General features: G+C 29.5%; 2 protein-coding genes across 5 annotated transcripts in view; both read left to right on the forward strand.

The window, feature by feature from the left end:
• LOC142324610 (serine-protein kinase ATM-like) overlaps positions 1-16,691 on the forward strand; it is a 41,442-nt gene extending 24,751 nt beyond the window's left edge. For all 3 annotated transcript variants that reach the window (XM_075365459.1, XM_075365457.1, XM_075365458.1), the window contains 2 exons: positions 11,226-11,393; positions 16,467-16,691. In XM_075365459.1, the coding sequence (XP_075221574.1) occupies positions 11,226-11,393; positions 16,467-16,630 (332 nt within the window). In that variant the 3' untranslated portion in view covers positions 16,631-16,691. The remainder of the gene's footprint in view (positions 1-11,225; positions 11,394-16,466) is intronic.
• Positions 16,692-16,835: 144 nt separating this feature from the next.
• Positions 16,836-19,840, forward strand: part of LOC142324609 (uncharacterized) — a 36,166-nt gene continuing 33,161 nt past the window's right edge. For both annotated transcript variants that reach the window (XM_075365456.1, XM_075365455.1), the window contains exon 1: positions 16,836-17,067. In XM_075365456.1, coding sequence (XP_075221571.1) covers positions 16,930-17,067 — 138 coding nt within the window. In that variant the 5' untranslated portion in view covers positions 16,836-16,929. The remainder of the gene's footprint in view (positions 17,068-19,840) is intronic.

The raw sequence follows: 19,840 nt of genomic DNA on the forward strand, positions 1-19,840 counted from the left end.
CTATGGATTTCTTGGAATCAAATTACGATAACTGTACAGAATTATTTATTTATTGTCACAGAAATTTTTTAAAAATATTAGTGAACTTTTACTGTTAATGGACAGACAATTTCACAACTCTTAAAAAACTCAAGGAAACTACCTAACAACAAAATAAAATACTCATGGGTTATGTGCCAAAGAAGGTAGGAAATATTTTTTGATCATTTAACATGTCTTGTGAATCGGCTGCCTGAACACTCATACGCACAGTTGGTTTACTTCTACTCTATAAGCTAACTGAATTAGATATAATTTTCGTCCCAAAAAATAAAATCATCATTAGATGAGTATCTAATAAGATAGTTTACCTTTTTGTCAGTAAACCGTATTAATTAATTAGCTGCAACATTCTGTAAATATTAAAAGTTACTTGATTAATAACAAATTAAATTAATAGAATAATAAGATTTTGTTTTAATGTGCTGTAGTACAGTAAGGCCATGGTCCTACAATTGTAGGTTAGATGACATTCCAACAATATTTGCCAGATGAAGAGGGATGTGTACCATTTATTTACTGTGAGCATAAAGTAAGTGTGTCGGAGATAATGTAAATGCTGATCATTTTAGGTAACTAATCACTTGATTTGTTGCAAGAGATATAACTAGAATGGTTTCAGCAGGACTGTCTAACAGTGCTGTTGAAGTGAGAAACTGGCTCAACATGATTCTTAAATAAAATTGATTCCTAAATCGATTGTCTTGGCTGTGTGGATTGATTTGATCCGAATCCCTTTGATTTCTTATTTTGTGGTATAATAAAATTCAAAGTTTAATCCAGATCATCTCAAGCAAAGCATTTTATATTAATTTTTATTTCAGAGTAAAAAATGTCCTTTCAGTGAAGGGTAGCTCTGTTAAAATAAGAAATGTAATGTCTTCTCAAGATTACGTGTTGGTTTTTATGCATGTAAATTAAAAATTGTGTAGATAATAATGGGTGCAGTGTATTTGCATACAATTTCTTTGCCCAAACTTTGTTGTCATTCTGTTCAATCTCAAGCAAGACTTGTTTACTGTTACTTGGTCATTTTGTTTTTTAACAAAAAACTGATTGATATGGAAAGTAGAATGGGGCAACAATTCTGATTTAGATATCTGAAATTGCTTCTTGTTGATATACCCTCATATTATTTTTTACTTTATACTATTTGTTCCAGTCTTATTTTCTATAATGGTAAGGAACCGAGATATGGCTGGCAACTAATGATTGCTGTCCATTGGTTGTAATTTATCAGTTGCTTAGATATTAACAGTCTAAAAAAATCCTTTTAGCTAATTATTGGAGTTTATAACAAGATTCTACATTTTTGTAAACTAATACCATTCAGCTGTTAATGAAAAAATATAAAAGAACTACTCAAAAAATAATACCTTTTTCTTGTGTGTCAGTGTCCTGTATCTTACAAATTCTATAATAATAATTAAAGAAATATTATTTTTTATTTATTGTTTGTACTTTGTACTCTAGATAATACAAGAGGTGTCTTATAATAGGACTGAATACATGTGTTGCAACAGTTTTCCTACTTCAGGAAACATTTTTGAAATTACTGAAAAGTATTGTTGTCAAAGGCCTGCAGGAATTTTTTTTGTTTTTTATGTATACTACAAAAACACTCCTTGTGAGTATTTTTTTCATATATGGGAACAAGAAAAAGTTGTTTAGGGATTATTAGGGAGGGTAAGGGATGACGAACATCTTGTTTTTTGACAAAAACTATTTTATTACAGTGAGTAGTATGGAAGGGTTGTTATGGTGCAGAAATCAAATCACTCTTCCATATTGTTGATGTTCTCACCACAAACTCACACATCATTCTCGATACATTCATGTAGAAATGCAGATTCACCATCTATTCAGGAAGAACAAATTCTTTATGAATGGTCACATTCACATCAAAAAACCAAATGAACATTATTTTATATTTGATTGAACTTGGCCGTGCTTTCTTTGATTTCTCTGATTTCCACAGACTTGGCTGTGTTTAGTTCCTGGGTTATAACCATAGCATTAACTCTCCACCTGTCACACTTTAAAAAAGAAAGTGAAGATAATTTGAAGCCAGTTCTTCAAATCACAGCACACATTACAAAGTAAAAATTTTGCCGAAATGAATTTCATGCTCAAATCATTTGTTAAAATTCTTTACCAAGAATGTGAAGAAACAAATTGATTCAAAAATCTTTTTAATAGTCCTATAACATCTTTGTAAATTGCATTGCAAACGTTTACAAGATTTTCATTATTCCTAATTGTGAAGGTCAATCAAATATTGGTTGGTCACAAGTGACTTGTCCCTTCATGATTAATAAGATTTTTGATGCAATTTATTTTTAATTATTTTCTTCAAAATTATGTTTCATTCTATATTGATATCTTTAATAATTATTATCTTCACACAGTTACATTGCTATTAATTATTTATTTTATGTACAAGTGACATATAAACACTATTTTTTATCGATTAATTTTTTGCTTTGTATAAAGTACTGCTCTAATGTTGCTCTTCCAGACCAAGTAATACCGTAGCATTTCATTTTTGTACCTGGAATACCTAGCTTTCCTGACATACTACACTGGCTTCTTAAACTGATGTCCTGCTGAAAATGATGGAACTCAATTTCTGGGGGTATTGGTCATTCTTGGTATCAAAGTAATTTTTATTTTTCCCTAAATATTTATTTAGAATTTAAAATTTTAAATGGTTTATACCTAATTATGTTTTTATTCCTAAAAATGATATAATTAATGATACAGAAAATCCCATTTCAAAATAAAGTTTTTATCTAACATGAAACACTTGAGGTAACTGTAATTAAATAATTTGTATAATTTGACTTCATTTTTTTTATTAATTTTTCCTAATTATTACATTAATAGATTTGATCATGTAAATTACTGTGTCTGTTTAAAATAAGTCCATTCTAAAAATGATAAATACTGTTAAAGTAGTATTATTGTTCAACTCAGCTAAGTAACTGTTTTGGTTTATATATAATAATGGACTAATAGAGAATCAGACACAAATCAGGATAATGGATATAAGTAGAAATAAATTTATTAATAGAATACTATAGTTATTTGTATATTTTCATTATATGCCTGCTTATATGATAGTATTTTACAAATTTGTTTAGTTTTAATTATTAATATTGCTGTCATTCTTCATTATTTTTTCTTAATGTTTATAGGATTATTGTACTAGTTCTTCACTATCACCTAATAGATAATGAGGAACTGTAATTCATGTTGATAGTCATCTTACTTTTGATATTATATCATTTCTTTGTTTGTAAAGTGTTTATGAGTAAAATCTGAGAATATTTATCTGATTTTGCTAAATGAAATGTACAAAAATAATTCAGTATTTCTAAATTCTATTTGACAGACGCAAATAGCTTATCTCTCATAGGTGTGATTAAAAATATTGCTATATAGAAAATTACTCAAATACAACACATTCTCATTTTAAATTACTACTTGCGTAGCGAAGTTAATTGGATATGGGTCATTCAAATATAAACCGGGATTTGTTTACATAGTTTTATTGTTATTAGTTAAAATTACAAAAAAATTACTGATTTTTCTACATAGTTTCCTTCAGCAGAATTACATATTCTTCCTTCACTGGGTAAGTAGTTTACTGATTCCCTCATCAGAAAAACAAGTTGGCTGCCTCAACAACCATTTGCACATGTAATGTTTGACTGTGACATTGTCTTTGAATCTTCCCCTCCTAAAGCTTCTTTCAGCAAACCAAACATGTGAAAATCACACAATGGCAAGTCTAGACTGTGGAGGGTGTTCAAGAGGTGTGTCGAATGAATTTTAGTGAGTCAGCTGTTGTTTGTAGCTGTGTTTTGTAATGGAGAAGCAGGATGTTGCATTTGTTGTGATAACCAGTCCTGACATCAACAACTGGCACAGTATGTTGCATTTACCATCCTTCGTCTGTGCAGGAAATTTTTGTAGTGTATGAAAATGCCATGCCTGACTGGGATTTGAACCCAGGACCTCCGTATGAAAAACTGAGATGCTACCACTCGTGCCACAGAGGCCGGAAAAACACAGTTGCAAGAATTTTTCCAGCTGACAAGTGATTCTTGGTCCTGATTGGTGTCCCCTCTTCACTTTTCCACCACACCATACTTGTTCTCTTGCTTTCCGGGATATAATGGTGGACCTACATTTCACCACAGGTCACAGTATGGGTCAAAAATACCTATCCTTTCTCAAAGCGATTCAGAAGCTGCTGACAGATGTCTTCTCAGATTTCTCTGCTTCAGTGAGAACACATGGATCTCACCTCACTGACTTTGTAGTATCCAAGAGTGTGTGACAACAATATTGAAACACACTCCCACCACTTATGCCCACCTCTGATGTAATTTCAGCAACGGTTACATGGCAGTCCACCTGAATGTTGTCATCATTGACGATGTCCGTGACTTTTGTTCTTCACTGCATCATGGCCACTTCAAAATTTTTTGACTTTATCAAACATTTCAGTTTTTGACAGGGTAACTTCTCTGAACTATGCCTGGAGTCATAAAAATTTAAGAGGATTTTTTCATTTTTGCTGGCGAGAAATCTGATTATAATTCACTGCACAATGGATGATGGTGCCTCCTGCTTGGACATTCTGCTACTGATGTGGGAATGTGACCTACAAGTGTAGGTGTGGCTGGTTGGTTGCTTTGCTCCACACACATCCAACCAACTACCCGTAGTGCCCTGCCGCATTCACTGCTTTTGCTCAGTTTGTGTGGCAAAATTCTGGTTTATAATTGAATGATCCTTGTAAATTTAAGTTTCAGGGTGTATTGAAAAGTGATAAGAAAATCACTAAGATAACCATCCTGGGGTTTGGCCCAGAGGTTGTATGTTTTATATGGGCATTTACAAATATAATGCGTACAGTGATATAAAGGAGAACATGAATATTCTGATTTGTATTTAAAAGTAATAACAGATGCTAATGCTAGGCTGAAATCATCTAATAATATGATAAATTGAATTGATTTCTTGTGAAGTACTTTTCTAAGAATCAAATGCTCATATAATTGCATCAGTTTGTAAAATGTGGGAGATCATTTAATTATTTAAAAATGTAAATATTGTTATAAAATAAAAATTACAGTGTTTATATTGTACAGAAAAAGAGGAGTGTAAAAAAATTATTATTTGCAGAACACTTGCAACTGGATATAAGGATAGTAGTAAATGTATGTTTAACACAAAAATTAGGCCTTTAATTGTGCTCAGACTTTAATAATTATGCAAATTAAAATTTCAATTTATTAAATTTTTATTACTGTATATTGTGTAGATATATATATTGTGGTGGTTTGACAATTTCTGATTATTTTATCTTAATTTGTTATCCATATCATTACACCCCAAAATGCAGAAGAAACTTATATATATATTCTTAACATGAGATGTGATTTCATGTGGCAAGGGGTGGTCAGTTAATAATTCTACTCATACTTCTATAGTAATTACCGCTTTAATAATTTTTGAGGAAATTATCAATTTAATGAAAGTTTTCCTTCAAAAAAGGTTAAGTAAAAATTGACCGACTAAATTATCGTGTGTCACTCTTTCTGGTATATTTGTTTTATTTGAAATGGAAGCAGAAAATATTGTTATGGTTGTAAGGGAGAAAAGTAATTTTTTTTTCAGTGAAATACTTTGTGTGAATAATATTTTTTTTAGAAGGAACTTGAACATTTTCCTATTATTTAAATTGTGTGAAACTAAATTTGTAAAATATATGGTTTACTGTAAAATAAAATAGGATTGAGTTTGTGTGCTATATATTATACATAAAAATCTGGAATTTATTAGGTTGGATTAGTTAAAATTTATCTATTTAAATAGAAGTAAAATTTATTTTTGAATACATATAAACTATCTTGCACTTATTTAAATGCAGGGAATTTTGTTTATCTGAGGAAACTCGAGGACCACTAAACCAATATGAAAAATTCCTACACTGTTTAAAGATTACTTCTTGAGTGTCACAATAATTTCATTAATGTTGTGTGCTCCATGTTAATAAAATTAATATATTGGTAAAAAATAAAGTTGTGAAAAGTCATTTATAGTACACTTACCAAACTTTGCATCTAGTTGTACGGAACTAGTAGCCCACAGTTACTGAACTAAAATGGATTTTGACTTTCTGTAATTTTCACTAATTACAGTGAAATTAAAGTAAGTTACACTGAAATACTGTAGTATTCTGTATTTTCTCTTTTAACAGGGTTATTCTTTGTTTAGATAAAATATGATTACCATACAGAAGAGGTTCAGGCCCACTTGTCTTCCATAGGCCTCTGCCCTTTCAAGTCCCATAAATTAACATTGATTAAAATATAGTGATAGTTGAATTTTCCTTTTCCAGATTTTATCTGTTACCAAAAAATCCATTTATTTTTTTAAATGTGCTCAACTATAAGAAAAATAAATCAAATGTTATAATACCCAAAATGTTAGGAACTTATTAATTTTAGGGTAAGCTACTTTGGTTGGTGCCTGCAGTACTTCAGGTACTTTAAAGTGTTGGCATAAGAAATGCTGGGGCAGTTAATGTAAAGCAGCAAGTTTCTGCAGCTCCTTCTTTTTCTATGTAAATTTGGAAGTAATGATAACTAATCGATGAAAAGAGTGAACAATCTTTTAAGCAAAACAGAGTTTGAAGTAGATTTCAAGCTTTTGAGAATGTAATATTTGCTATCAATGTAATGGATTTAAAGCGTAACATCAACTAGGTAGTTAAAACTATAGACTAAAATAAGAAATTGCCACCAATTTTATGAAAAAGTGGTCTTTGTATTTTTATTAAATAACAGTAACTTTCAAAATAACATTTTTTTTTCACGTATAGGCAGGTGTTTAAAATGTTTATAACTTTGAAGAACTATAACACTAAAAAACTAAATTTTTTGAGCAACATGATTACACTATCAATTTAATGAGCATTACATGATTTACTTTCAAAATACAGAACTTTCTCAAGTTCTGTATTTTGAAAGTAAATAATTACCTCTTAACAAGTTTTGGAGGTAATTAGCAGGACCTTCTGAAGAGAAGTTATTGGTAGTGCAGATTTTAATAATGCTAAACTTAAGAAGTTGAAGCCTCTTTTGTATATAATATAATATTTTCAATTTATTTTGCATTTCCTCATGTAGGTTGTTGTTGTTTTTGTTAATATAATATATAGATTCATATTATTGGATTATGTAGTTGAGAGGTTTACAAACTTTTTTCAGGTAAGTATTAATTACATTGGTACTGGTAATTTCACAGCTTAAGATGCTGATAATTAGCACCAAAGTATTTGGAAAAAGTCATCTAGTATTATTTGATTTAAAAAAAGGAAGATTAAAAATCAGGCTATATAATCCCTGAGAAAGAAATCCCTGAATAAAACTTGACAGCTTAGAAGTAATTTCATTATTAAAAAAGTAATTTAATCTTTTTATTACTAGTGCAGAAATACTGTTGTTAATTAATTCTTACTGGATATAAATATTTGTTTGACATGAACATTAGTTCCCCTTCTTTTACTACAGGTGATTTTATTATTTCTTTTTTTCACATTTATAAATTCTATAGTATTATATAGTGGTTTTAGGTGGGACAATCTTGGTTTTGAATTTCTGTTTTATTTTAAATTTATTAATTACTAGTTCATTTTGATTATTTTTACTCTTATTTTTATAATTGTATAATTTATTTATAATTTAAGAATAGTAATAATGTTAGAGATTGTAAAATGATAATTGTAAAATTGTTGAACAATTGTAATATTTGTTTTTTCTTTACACTGAAATTTGGTGGAAGATAAAAATGTGACCCATTTGATTTGTTGTATTATAAATCTAATAGTATAAATTACAGTAGTAAATAAAATATATTAAGTATCTTATTTTGTGTAACTGCAAAATCCTAATTAGCATTTTTTCAAAAAAATAGATTCAATTCTGTTATGTACAATTTAATTTAATTTAAGCATTAAAATAAGAATATAAGTAATCTATATATATATTTCAGTAAAAAATGATTTAATTTAGATAAACAGTGCTGCAATCTTATGCAAACAGCCATATTATAAATTCCTTACAAAATTGTAGAAAAATCAAATACTTGCATTGATTTTTATTACAGTATTTAAATATGGGCGTTTGAATTTTGTATTAAATGTTTAGTGCTGAAGTTAAGCTGATATGAGGTAAAATCTGGTTGAATTAATGATTAATTTTCTAGTACAGTTTTTTATGATTTGTTTGGAGATGAAATTTTATAACTTTAGATACATTTGCTGTAACTTATAATCTATTCTAATTTTTTTTTAATCCTGAGCAGGTTAGGTTATATAGGGAAAATTATTTCAAAGTTAATAAACTAGTCTGGTTTGAAAACTAATTTCACGTTTGTGTACAAAGATGTTATGCTTTTAGTATTTGCATGATTATAATTTAATGTATAGTATGATAGTATAATTTAATGGTGAATGGAACATGTATTTAAAAGTAAAAAAAAAATGTTGTTGTCCAGAAAATTATAAATGTAAAATCTTAGGCTAATATTAATATAGTAACTTACTTTGCTCTCATTTAAAATGCAGTATTAGTAATAAAAATGTTTTACAAATTTAAAACCCCAATTTTTGAAATTTATGTGTTTAGGTTACAGTCTTGCTATGTATTTAAATTTCAGGTTCTACAAAATGGCTTAAATATTTATGAAGAGTTTCAATAACTTTAAATGGTTAATTACAAAAAGTTTTTTATTACTTTTTAACTATACATTTTAAATTGATTTCACAGGTAGTCAGTGTTCTTCATCAATAACATTGAAATAGTCTTATAGTAATTAGTAATAAATGCACACTTAGTTCACTTTTTGTTGCCCATTGATAGTCAGTTATTAACTTAAAATCTAATTTAACATTCCCTTTTTTAATTTGGGCTTTGAAAAAGAAAATTTTATCACCTACTGCTGAATTTTCAGCTTCAGTTCTGCTCTTCCTAGGATATTTACATTTATAAAATCCAACTGGTGCATTTCCAAAGAAGGTAGCTTTAAGCGCTGGACCACATTTTTCAACTAAAATCCTTTCTGCTGTTTGGCATAAAGTTTCACCATCTTGTCGAATGTCATGCGGTAAAATCCAATACTGTTTATTTCCAATCTTTTCTTTAACCAATAACAACAAACTTCTGTCTAAACATCTTTCAGCTGACTTAATGTCTTTAGTTCTATTGGCTTCGGTCTCCCTATCGGCGAATCCAAAATTGCTAGTTCTTTTAATGATGCATCCTCAAAATCTTGGGCTGTCTTTTTTGTTATATTATCTAAGTTTATTTTGCTTTTCACTTTTTTTAATTCCTCTAACTTAAAATTGTCCATAAATATTTGATATTCATGATTAGACTTGCTGCCATTTTCCAACTCGGTTTTACGTAATAACTCAAACATTTTTTGTTCTAAATCATTAAGTTTTCTTGCAATTACAGGTTTTCTTTCTAGGCTAACCGCACTAAATAAATCCCACTTTCACGATTTTGGTTATCAATGTTCATACAGTAGCGTTGTATATATTGACGTTTTGTATATAAGAGACAGTTTTTATTGAATATCGCTTGTTCAGAATGTGGTAAACACACTTTAATACTGTGTTATTAAAGCAGTTACATAAATATAAATAACTGCTTTCACATACAGTTTAACTGATTTACTGGTTATCCGTTCGGTTGTTAACAGCTATGTTTACAAACTACTCGTTCTTCATGATGTAAGGATATTAATTTTTATTTGGTAAAGGAACATGTTTGTAACTATTACTGTATTTTACAGCACAGTACTTAAATTTGTTACGCAATTAAGACAGTAATAAAGAAATTATGATCTGTAATTTTACCCTTTTAACAAACGATTTTCAGAAATTTTGCATGGTTAATTGTTTCTGGTATTTTAAGTTTGTGCTTTTAAATTCCTGTTGTATCATTTACAGAGCCATTATTATTATACTTTAAATTAAAATAGTTGATTTTACGGCACTTGTGCATTGTAGGCGGTACAGTTTGAAAAAAAATTCTCTTCCAACCTCGACTAAGTAACACAGTAATAAGACTTGATTATTTAAAGAATAACCCAAACGTTTTCTTCTTATAATTATAGATATATAAATTAACCAAACTTAACCTATACTCGCTTCGCTCGTTAATCTTGACCAATTAGCAGTAATGCTTTGATTATTTAAATAATAATAAATAATTGCAATAATTACAGAATTTATTATTTAAATACTTAAAACATTACTGTGGTAATTAGGCAAGGTTAGCGAGCGTAGGTTAAATTTGGTTAAATTATATTTATAAAATAAATAAATATAGATGATTATAAAAATGGTAATATAATGGTTATATCGGGTAATATTACAAATAACTCAAAAGTTTGCAATTTATTTCAGGCTAATATGTAAGCCACTGCGGTATCACCTAAAGTGCACAAGTGCTGGTCTTACTATTTAGTAAATCCTTGGTACCACAGTTTGTTTGTCGTGTTCTACTATGAAAGAACAGCATTTTTTTGAAACTTAAGTAAAATGTTTTCTGAATTTTCAGAAATAAAGATATGACCATCTGAAAAAATGTATTATTTCTATTTATTTTTTATTTTGCTATTAACGATTTTCTACTGATACATTTAAACAACAGTCTCATTGTATATGTTGAAGAGTAATGATGATAAATCCCTTGTCGAAGTTCTACTAAGGATTTATCATTAAAAAAAATCAATCTTTAAAATTCTGAACTTGGCTTTGTTAATCCAATAATAACATTTAAGTCTCTTTGCTATATAGAACCTTTGTTTTAAAAATTTTTCTCAATTTAACATTTATTATGTTCGTGTCCAAGATGTGTTAGTATGAAATTTACAGTTTTGTAACATGCCACAAAACTAAATTATGTTATCAATTATTATTGAAAGTTATTTTAAAATGCCTTCAGTTTCCATCAGTAACACTAGCTCACATTTATTAAAACAGGAGCACCTAAGGATGGTCTTAAAGATAAATGAAAAGTTTTAAAATAAGTTTATAAAATTTATGTTAAATAATGGTCCTCATTAATTTGAGTTTTGTTTTACTTATTTATTTACAGGCAGCATCCCATTGTTATCATGCAATAATCTGTTGTCATGTTCCCTTGAAATATTGGAAAGAAGTATCTACAGAAGGATATTCGGAGAAGGTTATATTAGACTTCTTCTTCAATATGTTCTTCCAATTCCGCTTTATTGGAAAGACATATCTTTGCAACACTGGATTGGTAAGTGGAAGTTAGGTGTTGTTTAGCTTAAGACTGACCATTTAACAATAATCAGGTTTTCAGTTTGTAATGTGAAACTATAATCTCAAAATATTAAACTATTGAACCTGATGTAAACTCTATTAAGTGAATGGTTAACGTCTGTTCAGTTATTAAACATAAGATACCCACATAACATGATTATTTCATTAATTTATGTTTCACACCATGAGATTTTGTTATAAACAGGGTGTAAATTCATTCATCATTACAATTATTAAATAAAATAATTATAATGTGTATTTTTAAAGGTGTTATAAATTTTCAGAATCACCTGAATAAGTTTTGAATCCAAGAAACTGGGTTTTTAAAGAGGTTTTTTTTAAGTTTATAAAACTAGTTAAGTTTATAAATGTTTTCTTAAAAAAGGTTTTTTTTATAAAAAATCATATTTTTTTAATGAACAGATTTGAGAAGATTTGTTTGCAATTTTAGTTGAACAGAACAATCTTTCATGAAATTAATACATGAAATTTTTTTAAATTTATTTATAGAATCTTTTATTTGAACTAAAGTGAGAAATTGACTGCCGTGATTATTGGATATTAGTAATTGTCAACAGGATGAGTATGCATGAAACTGCACTCAACATTACTAAAATGTGGTATTATCTTAGAAATAAATATTCATTGACAAACAGTTAGCAGGCTGATTTGTGCTATGTAATCGAGACTTTCATATTGTTTGCTAGCAGATTCCAGTGCTGATATTTTGACCTAAGTTACAGCGCTTTGGTTTTTGTAAGATTCCAGTATTGAATGAAATCATTCTACTCAGATTGGATTATTAATGTTATGATTCCAAAACACTACATACTGAAATATTTTCAACTTAGTGACGTGAAACGTCTTTAAAGTCATATCTAAACATATAGATATCAGAACAGAAATTTGCAGCTTTACGAAAAGGTCTATATCGTTTTGCCTTAATAACTTACATGGTCAGCTCATTGATATGACTTTGAGCTTACATCACTGGTAGCTGGTTGGTGGGGAAGGGGCACAGCGCAGATTGGCCAAAACTGGCACTCGCTCAATTCAATTCAGTGTAGCTCATGACTTAGATATGATAGCGTGGTGATTCATGTGTTTATGTTTAGAGTTTGTTAAGATAGATTGATTTAAGTAATAGGTGTATTTTGGAGAATATTTGTGTGTAAAAAATTAAAGTAAACGTGTAAAAAAGGATAAAAATTCAATATGTCAGCCTCAGCCCATGCAAGAGCCAGCCAGAAATATAAATTATGCATATCATTGGAAATGGAAGGTTATGGATCACATACAGTGATCCATAACTTAGTGGTGGTTATGGATGTGTACTCCAATGTCCGGTGCCGAGTGAGTGAGTGAGACTGTTTCGGTAGCTTGCAAAGCTAGCACAGCGCGCTCAATGAACGATGCTGATGGCATGAGCACCTCTACCACTGCTGTACCCGAACTAATGGAAATAATTAGTGAAGATAATACATCTCTTCCATACATCTCTTGAAGACTTTCCCGTGTTGAAGGATATCAACATCAGTCGAATTGATGCAATGTAGGACTGTTGGCGTATAGTGGACAAACACTTCAAAACAGTATTTGAAAGCAATCAGTTTGGTCTATCTTGCAGTGTTTGTGATCGACTTTGTTTTGACAGAGATTTAATGCAGGTGAAAGCTTGTGACATTCTCTACAGACTAAATTCCCCGGCGAAAATGTAGCGGTATTTTGTTTATGTAGTACCTGTAGCAAGTTGATAGATGCTGATAAAATCCTTGATTGGTGCTTGAATTTTGTATACGTCAACTAATTTTGTATCTGTCTACGTTGACCAAACCTTCTATGGTACGAGTTTTTGCAGTCAGAGGTTCTGCAATCTATAGAAACCTACAAAACTTCACAAGCTGCAAAGAAATTATCATCGATGCCATTAGTCTGTGCAGCAAATCTGTCTTGAGAAAACATAACGTTGGCGATATATGCCTGGTGGATGTGAAAGTCAAAGATCTGTTTATACTCGGTGCTATATATATATATCACAAAGTGTTGAAGATATTAAGCTATGTCTTTATCAATCGCTCTTGACCACACTTGGAGACTCTGATCGTTGCAATTTTAGAAATTATCTACAACACAACAGCTCCCCTGTTGAAGTCATAAAGAATGAATTCAGACTCTACGTGCCCCCAGAACCAACAACAATGGGCAACATCTCTATCGATTGTATGTTCACCAGGCATATTGATATTGATATTATGCCTTATGTCTCTTATTTCTCATATCACAGAACAATGTTGAACAGAATTGTCATAGAATATTAGTTAAAATAAATATCATGTACCATTTAGTGTCTGTTTTATGTTAAAATTAAATTTAGTATGCAGTTAGTGTCTCATTTTTATTTCAATCCAAAATACTAAAAGTGACTCGCTGACATGCAGACCGACCAGTTTATCTGTAGAGTTGGCCAAAAGAAGGAACTAAAATTTTCCATTGGAGACTCTCAGTTTCAGTCAAAAAATAAGATGGTGGCTCTCCCATTTAACTCTACAGTAAAGTTGGTCGGTCTGTACCTTGGAGGAACTTTATCTAAGGTCTGTACATTTTATTTTAAACCAACAGCTGTGCACCCCGACACAGCCCAGCCCACCCAATTTAAGTATTTTGAGATTCTGTGTGTGAATGATATGTTTAGGATATGTATGGTACTCATATATTGTTTTGGTGCAGGAATTAATTCATATTTTGAATCAAATGAAATTGAATTAAATGAAGTGGCCTCCAGTGATCATTCCCATTTATGCTTACTTTAAAAATATTATTTGGGTATAAAAATGGCTTTATTTAGAAACTAAAATGCTAATTTAATGTTTTACTGAAGTTATGCATTAAGAAATACGTTGTATGTTTATTTATTCAAATTTAATAAACGAAAAATCATATATGTCACTTTAAATGTAAAAGTGTTTTCCCTTGAAAACAGTGGGAGAATTTAGTTATCACATATAAACATCGGCAAAAAATTGACAGACTAGTTATTACAAAAAAAAACAAACTGTATTTTGATAAGGATTATTTTAGAGAGATAGTTCAGTTTACTAAACTGAGTGTGTTCTTAGTGTTGTTGGTGTTTTATTTCCACATATGAAAAACTAATAATTTATCTGTTGCTGGTGGAGTGTTGAATAATGACTTATAAAGTCGCTTAGTGATTGTCCGAGGACTCTGTGGATCTTCAGTTACAGATGTGAAACCTGTTGAGTATCTTAGATGACTCATGACATTTAGTTAAAAAGAAATTTGCCATCAAATATATTAATTAGTTTGCGATTAATATTTGGGTCACAAAACAAGTTTTTTTTTTGGATAAGGATAGTTAATTTATTAATACAAGAGGTGGCTGAAATGTAATGCACACTGGCACATAGTAGGAGAACAAAATGTCATACAAAGCGACAGGCTCTGCCATCTTGTATTTTATTCCCCTACTACTAACATTCCAAAATTAGTTGGCCCATGTCCTGTCATTTTTTGTTGATTGCCATTTGTTATGGAGTTGAATATACCTGCTATGTCAACTCATTTACAACGGCAAACAGTTATTGAATTTTTAACACTGAAAAAGTAAATGCTAGTGACATTATTGTTATCTAAAAGCTTCTGATGATGAAATTGTTGATTGAAATATTATGAGTAGCGGGCAGCATAATTTTTCACATCAAAAGTTGGTAAAACGAATATTAAGGATGAACATGAACCTTGCAGTGATAAAGCGAATATTGAGAATGAATCGTGTAGTTTTTGTGATTGAGATTCAAATAACACATCACTATCCGGTTTGTATGAGGAGGACACATTATTGTACAACTGGGCTGCTGTACAATTTGTTTGCGATGGATCCCATGCAACCTCATGAAAAAAAGATCAGACATCAACGAAAGGAATTTTATCAACAGTCTCTAAAACGTTATTGTGATGAAGGATTGTGACAAAGGATGACTTCCTTTTCAGTATTCTGACAAGAGACAAAACTTGGGTGCATCATTATGTTCCAAAAGAAAAATGACAAAGCATGGAATACTGCGGCTATGGTTCGCCACAATAAAAACAACCTTCTACAAAATAATTCTCTAGACAGTGTTCTGCAATTCCAAACACTTGTATGTGACTGACTACCTGGAAGTTGAATTGACTGTAAATTCTTTGTGATATATATACACATATGTATATGTATATATATATATATATAGAGGTGTTAAATAAAACCCATTTGGATACATGTGTCATGTTCATATCCATGGATTCAATAATTCTGCAACAATAATGCTTGGCCATGCAGATCACATGCAACTGCTGAGGTTCTTGTAAAGTTGATATTTGAACTTATTCCATACCTTCCATCCTACCAGATTTGTTGTCCTGAAATTTTCACCAATTTCTTCAGTTGAAGAGGAATATTAAGGGTATTCATTTCACCGTGGATGATGAACTGAAAGGGGCAATGAGGTTGTGGATTAAGGAAGAACTGCCAACATTCTTCATTAGCGGAATGAGAAATATGGAACCGTCGGGAGAAATGTGTAAGTGTGAATACATGGAAAAATAAATTAAGTTTTTGTAGCAATTTAAATGTATTTTTATGTAATATTTGTTACATTTGACTATCTTTTTCATTTTTTGTTATGAGCGACTGAACATTACATTTCAGCCACCACTCGTATTGAACTGTGCTAGAAGAAAAACTGAAAAGAAAGTATGGATGCTTCTTTTAAAATATTTTCTCATGATAATAATGTACTCTAAATATGAATTTACTGTAGACAAACATTTTTTTAAATGTTTTTAATCTTTGTATTGATTGATTAATTTTCTTTTATATTTTAATTTAAAAAAAAATAATTTAATAAATTATTGTTCTATATATAGGAGTAAAGCTGTTTTTTTCTAGATTAACTTTAGAAGAAATTTAATGTTAGTAAGTATTAATTTTCATGTATTATTGTAAAATTTCTTGTTAATCTTAACTTACTGATACTAATTACTTTTCTTTCAGATTTGTTTGATTTAGCAGTTGGGTTTTACAAAGATCCTCCAGAAGACTGTTCAAAAGACAGTATTGTAGAATTGTTAGATTTAATTGTGAATCATGGCTGCGGACAATCTCATCTTGCTCTTAAAGTTAAAAGACTACTCAGTAATGCCACAAGTTACCATTAATTTTATAATCGTAAATATTGTATTTTGAAAGAATTAATAAATTGATAACTGAAAAAATTTACTTCTTTCATTGTTAATTTATATGCCTGGGGTCTGTTCAAAAAGCATCTGATCATATTTTTCTTGAAAAAAAAATTTGAATGAAGAGTTATTAAGACTTGGTAGAGCAGAGCACTAGTACCGTAACATTTATATTCTTTTTTGTAACCTCACTGAGCACATCAGTTTCTATCCATGTGGTAGCTGTTGCAAAAGAGGTCAATGTAAAATATTTCCAGCAATGGAAGAAATGGCTAAATATGTGGCATCGTAAGAGAACTACTTCAAAGGAGACTAGAATTAGAAACCATTTTAGTGAGCTTATCTTTTTTCTCATATGTGGTTGGATATATTTTGAAAAGAAATATGGCAAATGTTATTTGCCACTTAGACATGTGGTAAGTGGTGATTCGTTATTATTTATTGTTATTTCTTTGTCTATATTAATGTTATGTAAATAAGTTGTTAGTTACTGACCATAATTCATTTATCTGTCAAATAAATATATTTATCAATTTAAAAACTTTATTTATATGTATATAAATGTGTGTACTATTTATCTTTTAAGTAAGAAGGCAGTTTGTTGTAGTATTTTTCAAAAGGTTTTTTGATGGTTGGTTAGAATAGGACAGCTTTTGCTATTTTGGCTTTCGGTAAATCTGAGAATTTTTTTTACATTGAACTACATGTTTAAGAAAGTTTTATTGTAAGTAAGTTTAATATTTATTTTGTTGGTTGATGAAATTAACAAAGCTTTGAAGCTTGTGTGTGGGATGGGGAAATGGAATTTTGTAGCATATGAAAAATGCCATGCCTGATCGGGACCTCTTGGGACAGAAATAGTTAAAAAACAAGAAACTGATTTACATGAGAGTGTGTTACATTTAGCTCTTACATATTGCCAACGGGTATGTTTAACTGTTTTTATTTAGTGATGTATAGTAGTCTAGGTAATACATAACCAAGCCCCCACTATCCTTAGCCTTACTTGACTGAGATACTGATTCTGGTCTTATGATACATTCTGTTAATGTTATGGAACTTATATAATCTATATTAATAACGTAAAGTATTGTTAGCATTTTTGAAATTAAAACCACATTACATTGTTTGAAACGCTGTGTTGTTAGTTGATACATTAGTGCTTGTCTATTTTAATCCTGAGATTTAATGAGGTCAGTAATAATTACTCCCAAACATAATAGAGAAAGTTTTTTTGAGTTTCTGTTTTCAAAATACACGCTGTTTGTAGAATATTGTTCATCCTATCTAATATTTTGAATAAAACTACAATAAAGTTTTTTTGTTATTAGCTTATGATTGTGTTAATATTTGTGTAGAAGTTCAGAAATTGTATTTATTGGTGATACTTATTTAGGTAGTTAAAAATAATCCTTTTAACTTTGTATTCTTATAATTAACAAGTTTTCTCTTGTGTCTTTAATTCCTCAATAGTTCTTGTCTTAAAACTTTTATATTTTCATAAAAACCAAACAATATTACCTTTTACTCTTTAGGTAAACTCTGTAAATAAAAGACAGTAGGAAAAGTAATATCTATACATGCAATATCATTTTTCTCCACCGATCATCAGCTGATACCTCAGTTAGTATTTCAATTGGCACTGGTTCTTTTAAAGTTACTGATACCTCAGTTTTTATTTTAATTGGCACTGGTTTTTCTGAAGCTAAATCAATAGGATCGTTTGCCATTACAATGGTGATTACGTATATTTTGGAATTATACTCGGTGAACAAAATTCATCAGGCCCCATGTGCGTAGTTTGTGGTGAAAAATTTTATAATCGATTACAGTTCCAAATAAATCTAAAAGAGAACTATAATCTAAACAATAAAAATAACAAATAAATAAATAATTTTAAAAAAATGTTTTTAATAACAGTAAATTAATCTTTTTGGTGCTTATGCAAAAAAATGGCTGAGTATATTTAAAGACTGGGTTAGACTAAAAACACAACAAAAAATAGAATAAATTTTCAATAGTATCAAAAAACGTACAAGTAGCAAGTTGTGTATTCACAGAACTTGTTAATAAAAATTTATATCTCATACATTCACAGAATCTGCAATTTTTAACATTTGTATGCCATGAAATTGTAAATATCTTGTTTGGCAAAAAATTTGAAAGTGAGATTCTAAAAACTGTAATGCAAGGTAACACCATTTGTTTGATGTGTTCGCACTACATCTCAAGATGTAAGGTTGCAAGCAGTGACATTTCAATAGATAATGTGATGATCAATTGGAAAAAGCAACTGATATCAGTGGTAAAGCTAAACTTGTAACATTCAGGAGATTTTAAAACAGCCATAGTTATTTTATCAATCACTTCCATAAACAATGAAGGGCCAATTCATCTTTGATTTATATAAGAGATTGGTTTTTCTTTAGTTCATTCAAATTGATAAATTTAAGTATTACAGAAGAGATACAGGCTGGATTGACTGAGGCTAAAATTTAAATATTCAACAAATTGTACTATTTAATATTAGTTGTTTCTTCTAAGTAGATTTTCCATTATCAAAAATAAAGATATAAAGGTTAAATAACTTCCACCTTTCTCCACTTCAAATTTTTGCAATCACAGTTTTTTTTTGTAGTAAATAAAACAAAGAACAAGAATAAGTTGTAGCTTGAAAGTTTGAAAGCAAGTCTTAGATTCTAGTTTTCTAATATGGAAGATTCTTTTTACCTGTCTAAATTATTGATTATACACAGCTAAAATATTTTTTTATAAATTTTGTATTTCTTTTAAAATTATTTTCAGTAATTAGCATTTTTGTTTTTTTAAAAAGAATGTTTATTAGATACAGAAAGAATAATACAGTTTTCTATCTAATTTTCATCAATTTTGCATTAATAAAAAAACAATTTTAAAAGTTTTTATTTACATTTTATTGGCTGTATTTACATTAATTTTCTCGGAATTAAATTGGTTGTAAATTTTGTTATTAAATTAACACATTTATTAGTTATTTAACAAGCTATTGTATTACAAACCTAAAAAAACTTGTTTTTCAGTACCAAATTTTTGTGTTTTACATCAGATATCTTAAAAACTACAGGATTTGCAGGTGTAGGACCTGTTTTATCATATCTTATCTCCCAGCACAAATTACATAAGAAACTACCAAATTTACTTTTCATTTTG

Source organism: Lycorma delicatula, chromosome 5 (assembly GCF_047948215.1).
Source record: "Lycorma delicatula isolate Av1 chromosome 5, ASM4794821v1, whole genome shotgun sequence".
Classification (NCBI taxonomy): Eukaryota; Metazoa; Arthropoda; class Insecta; order Hemiptera; family Fulgoridae; genus Lycorma; species Lycorma delicatula.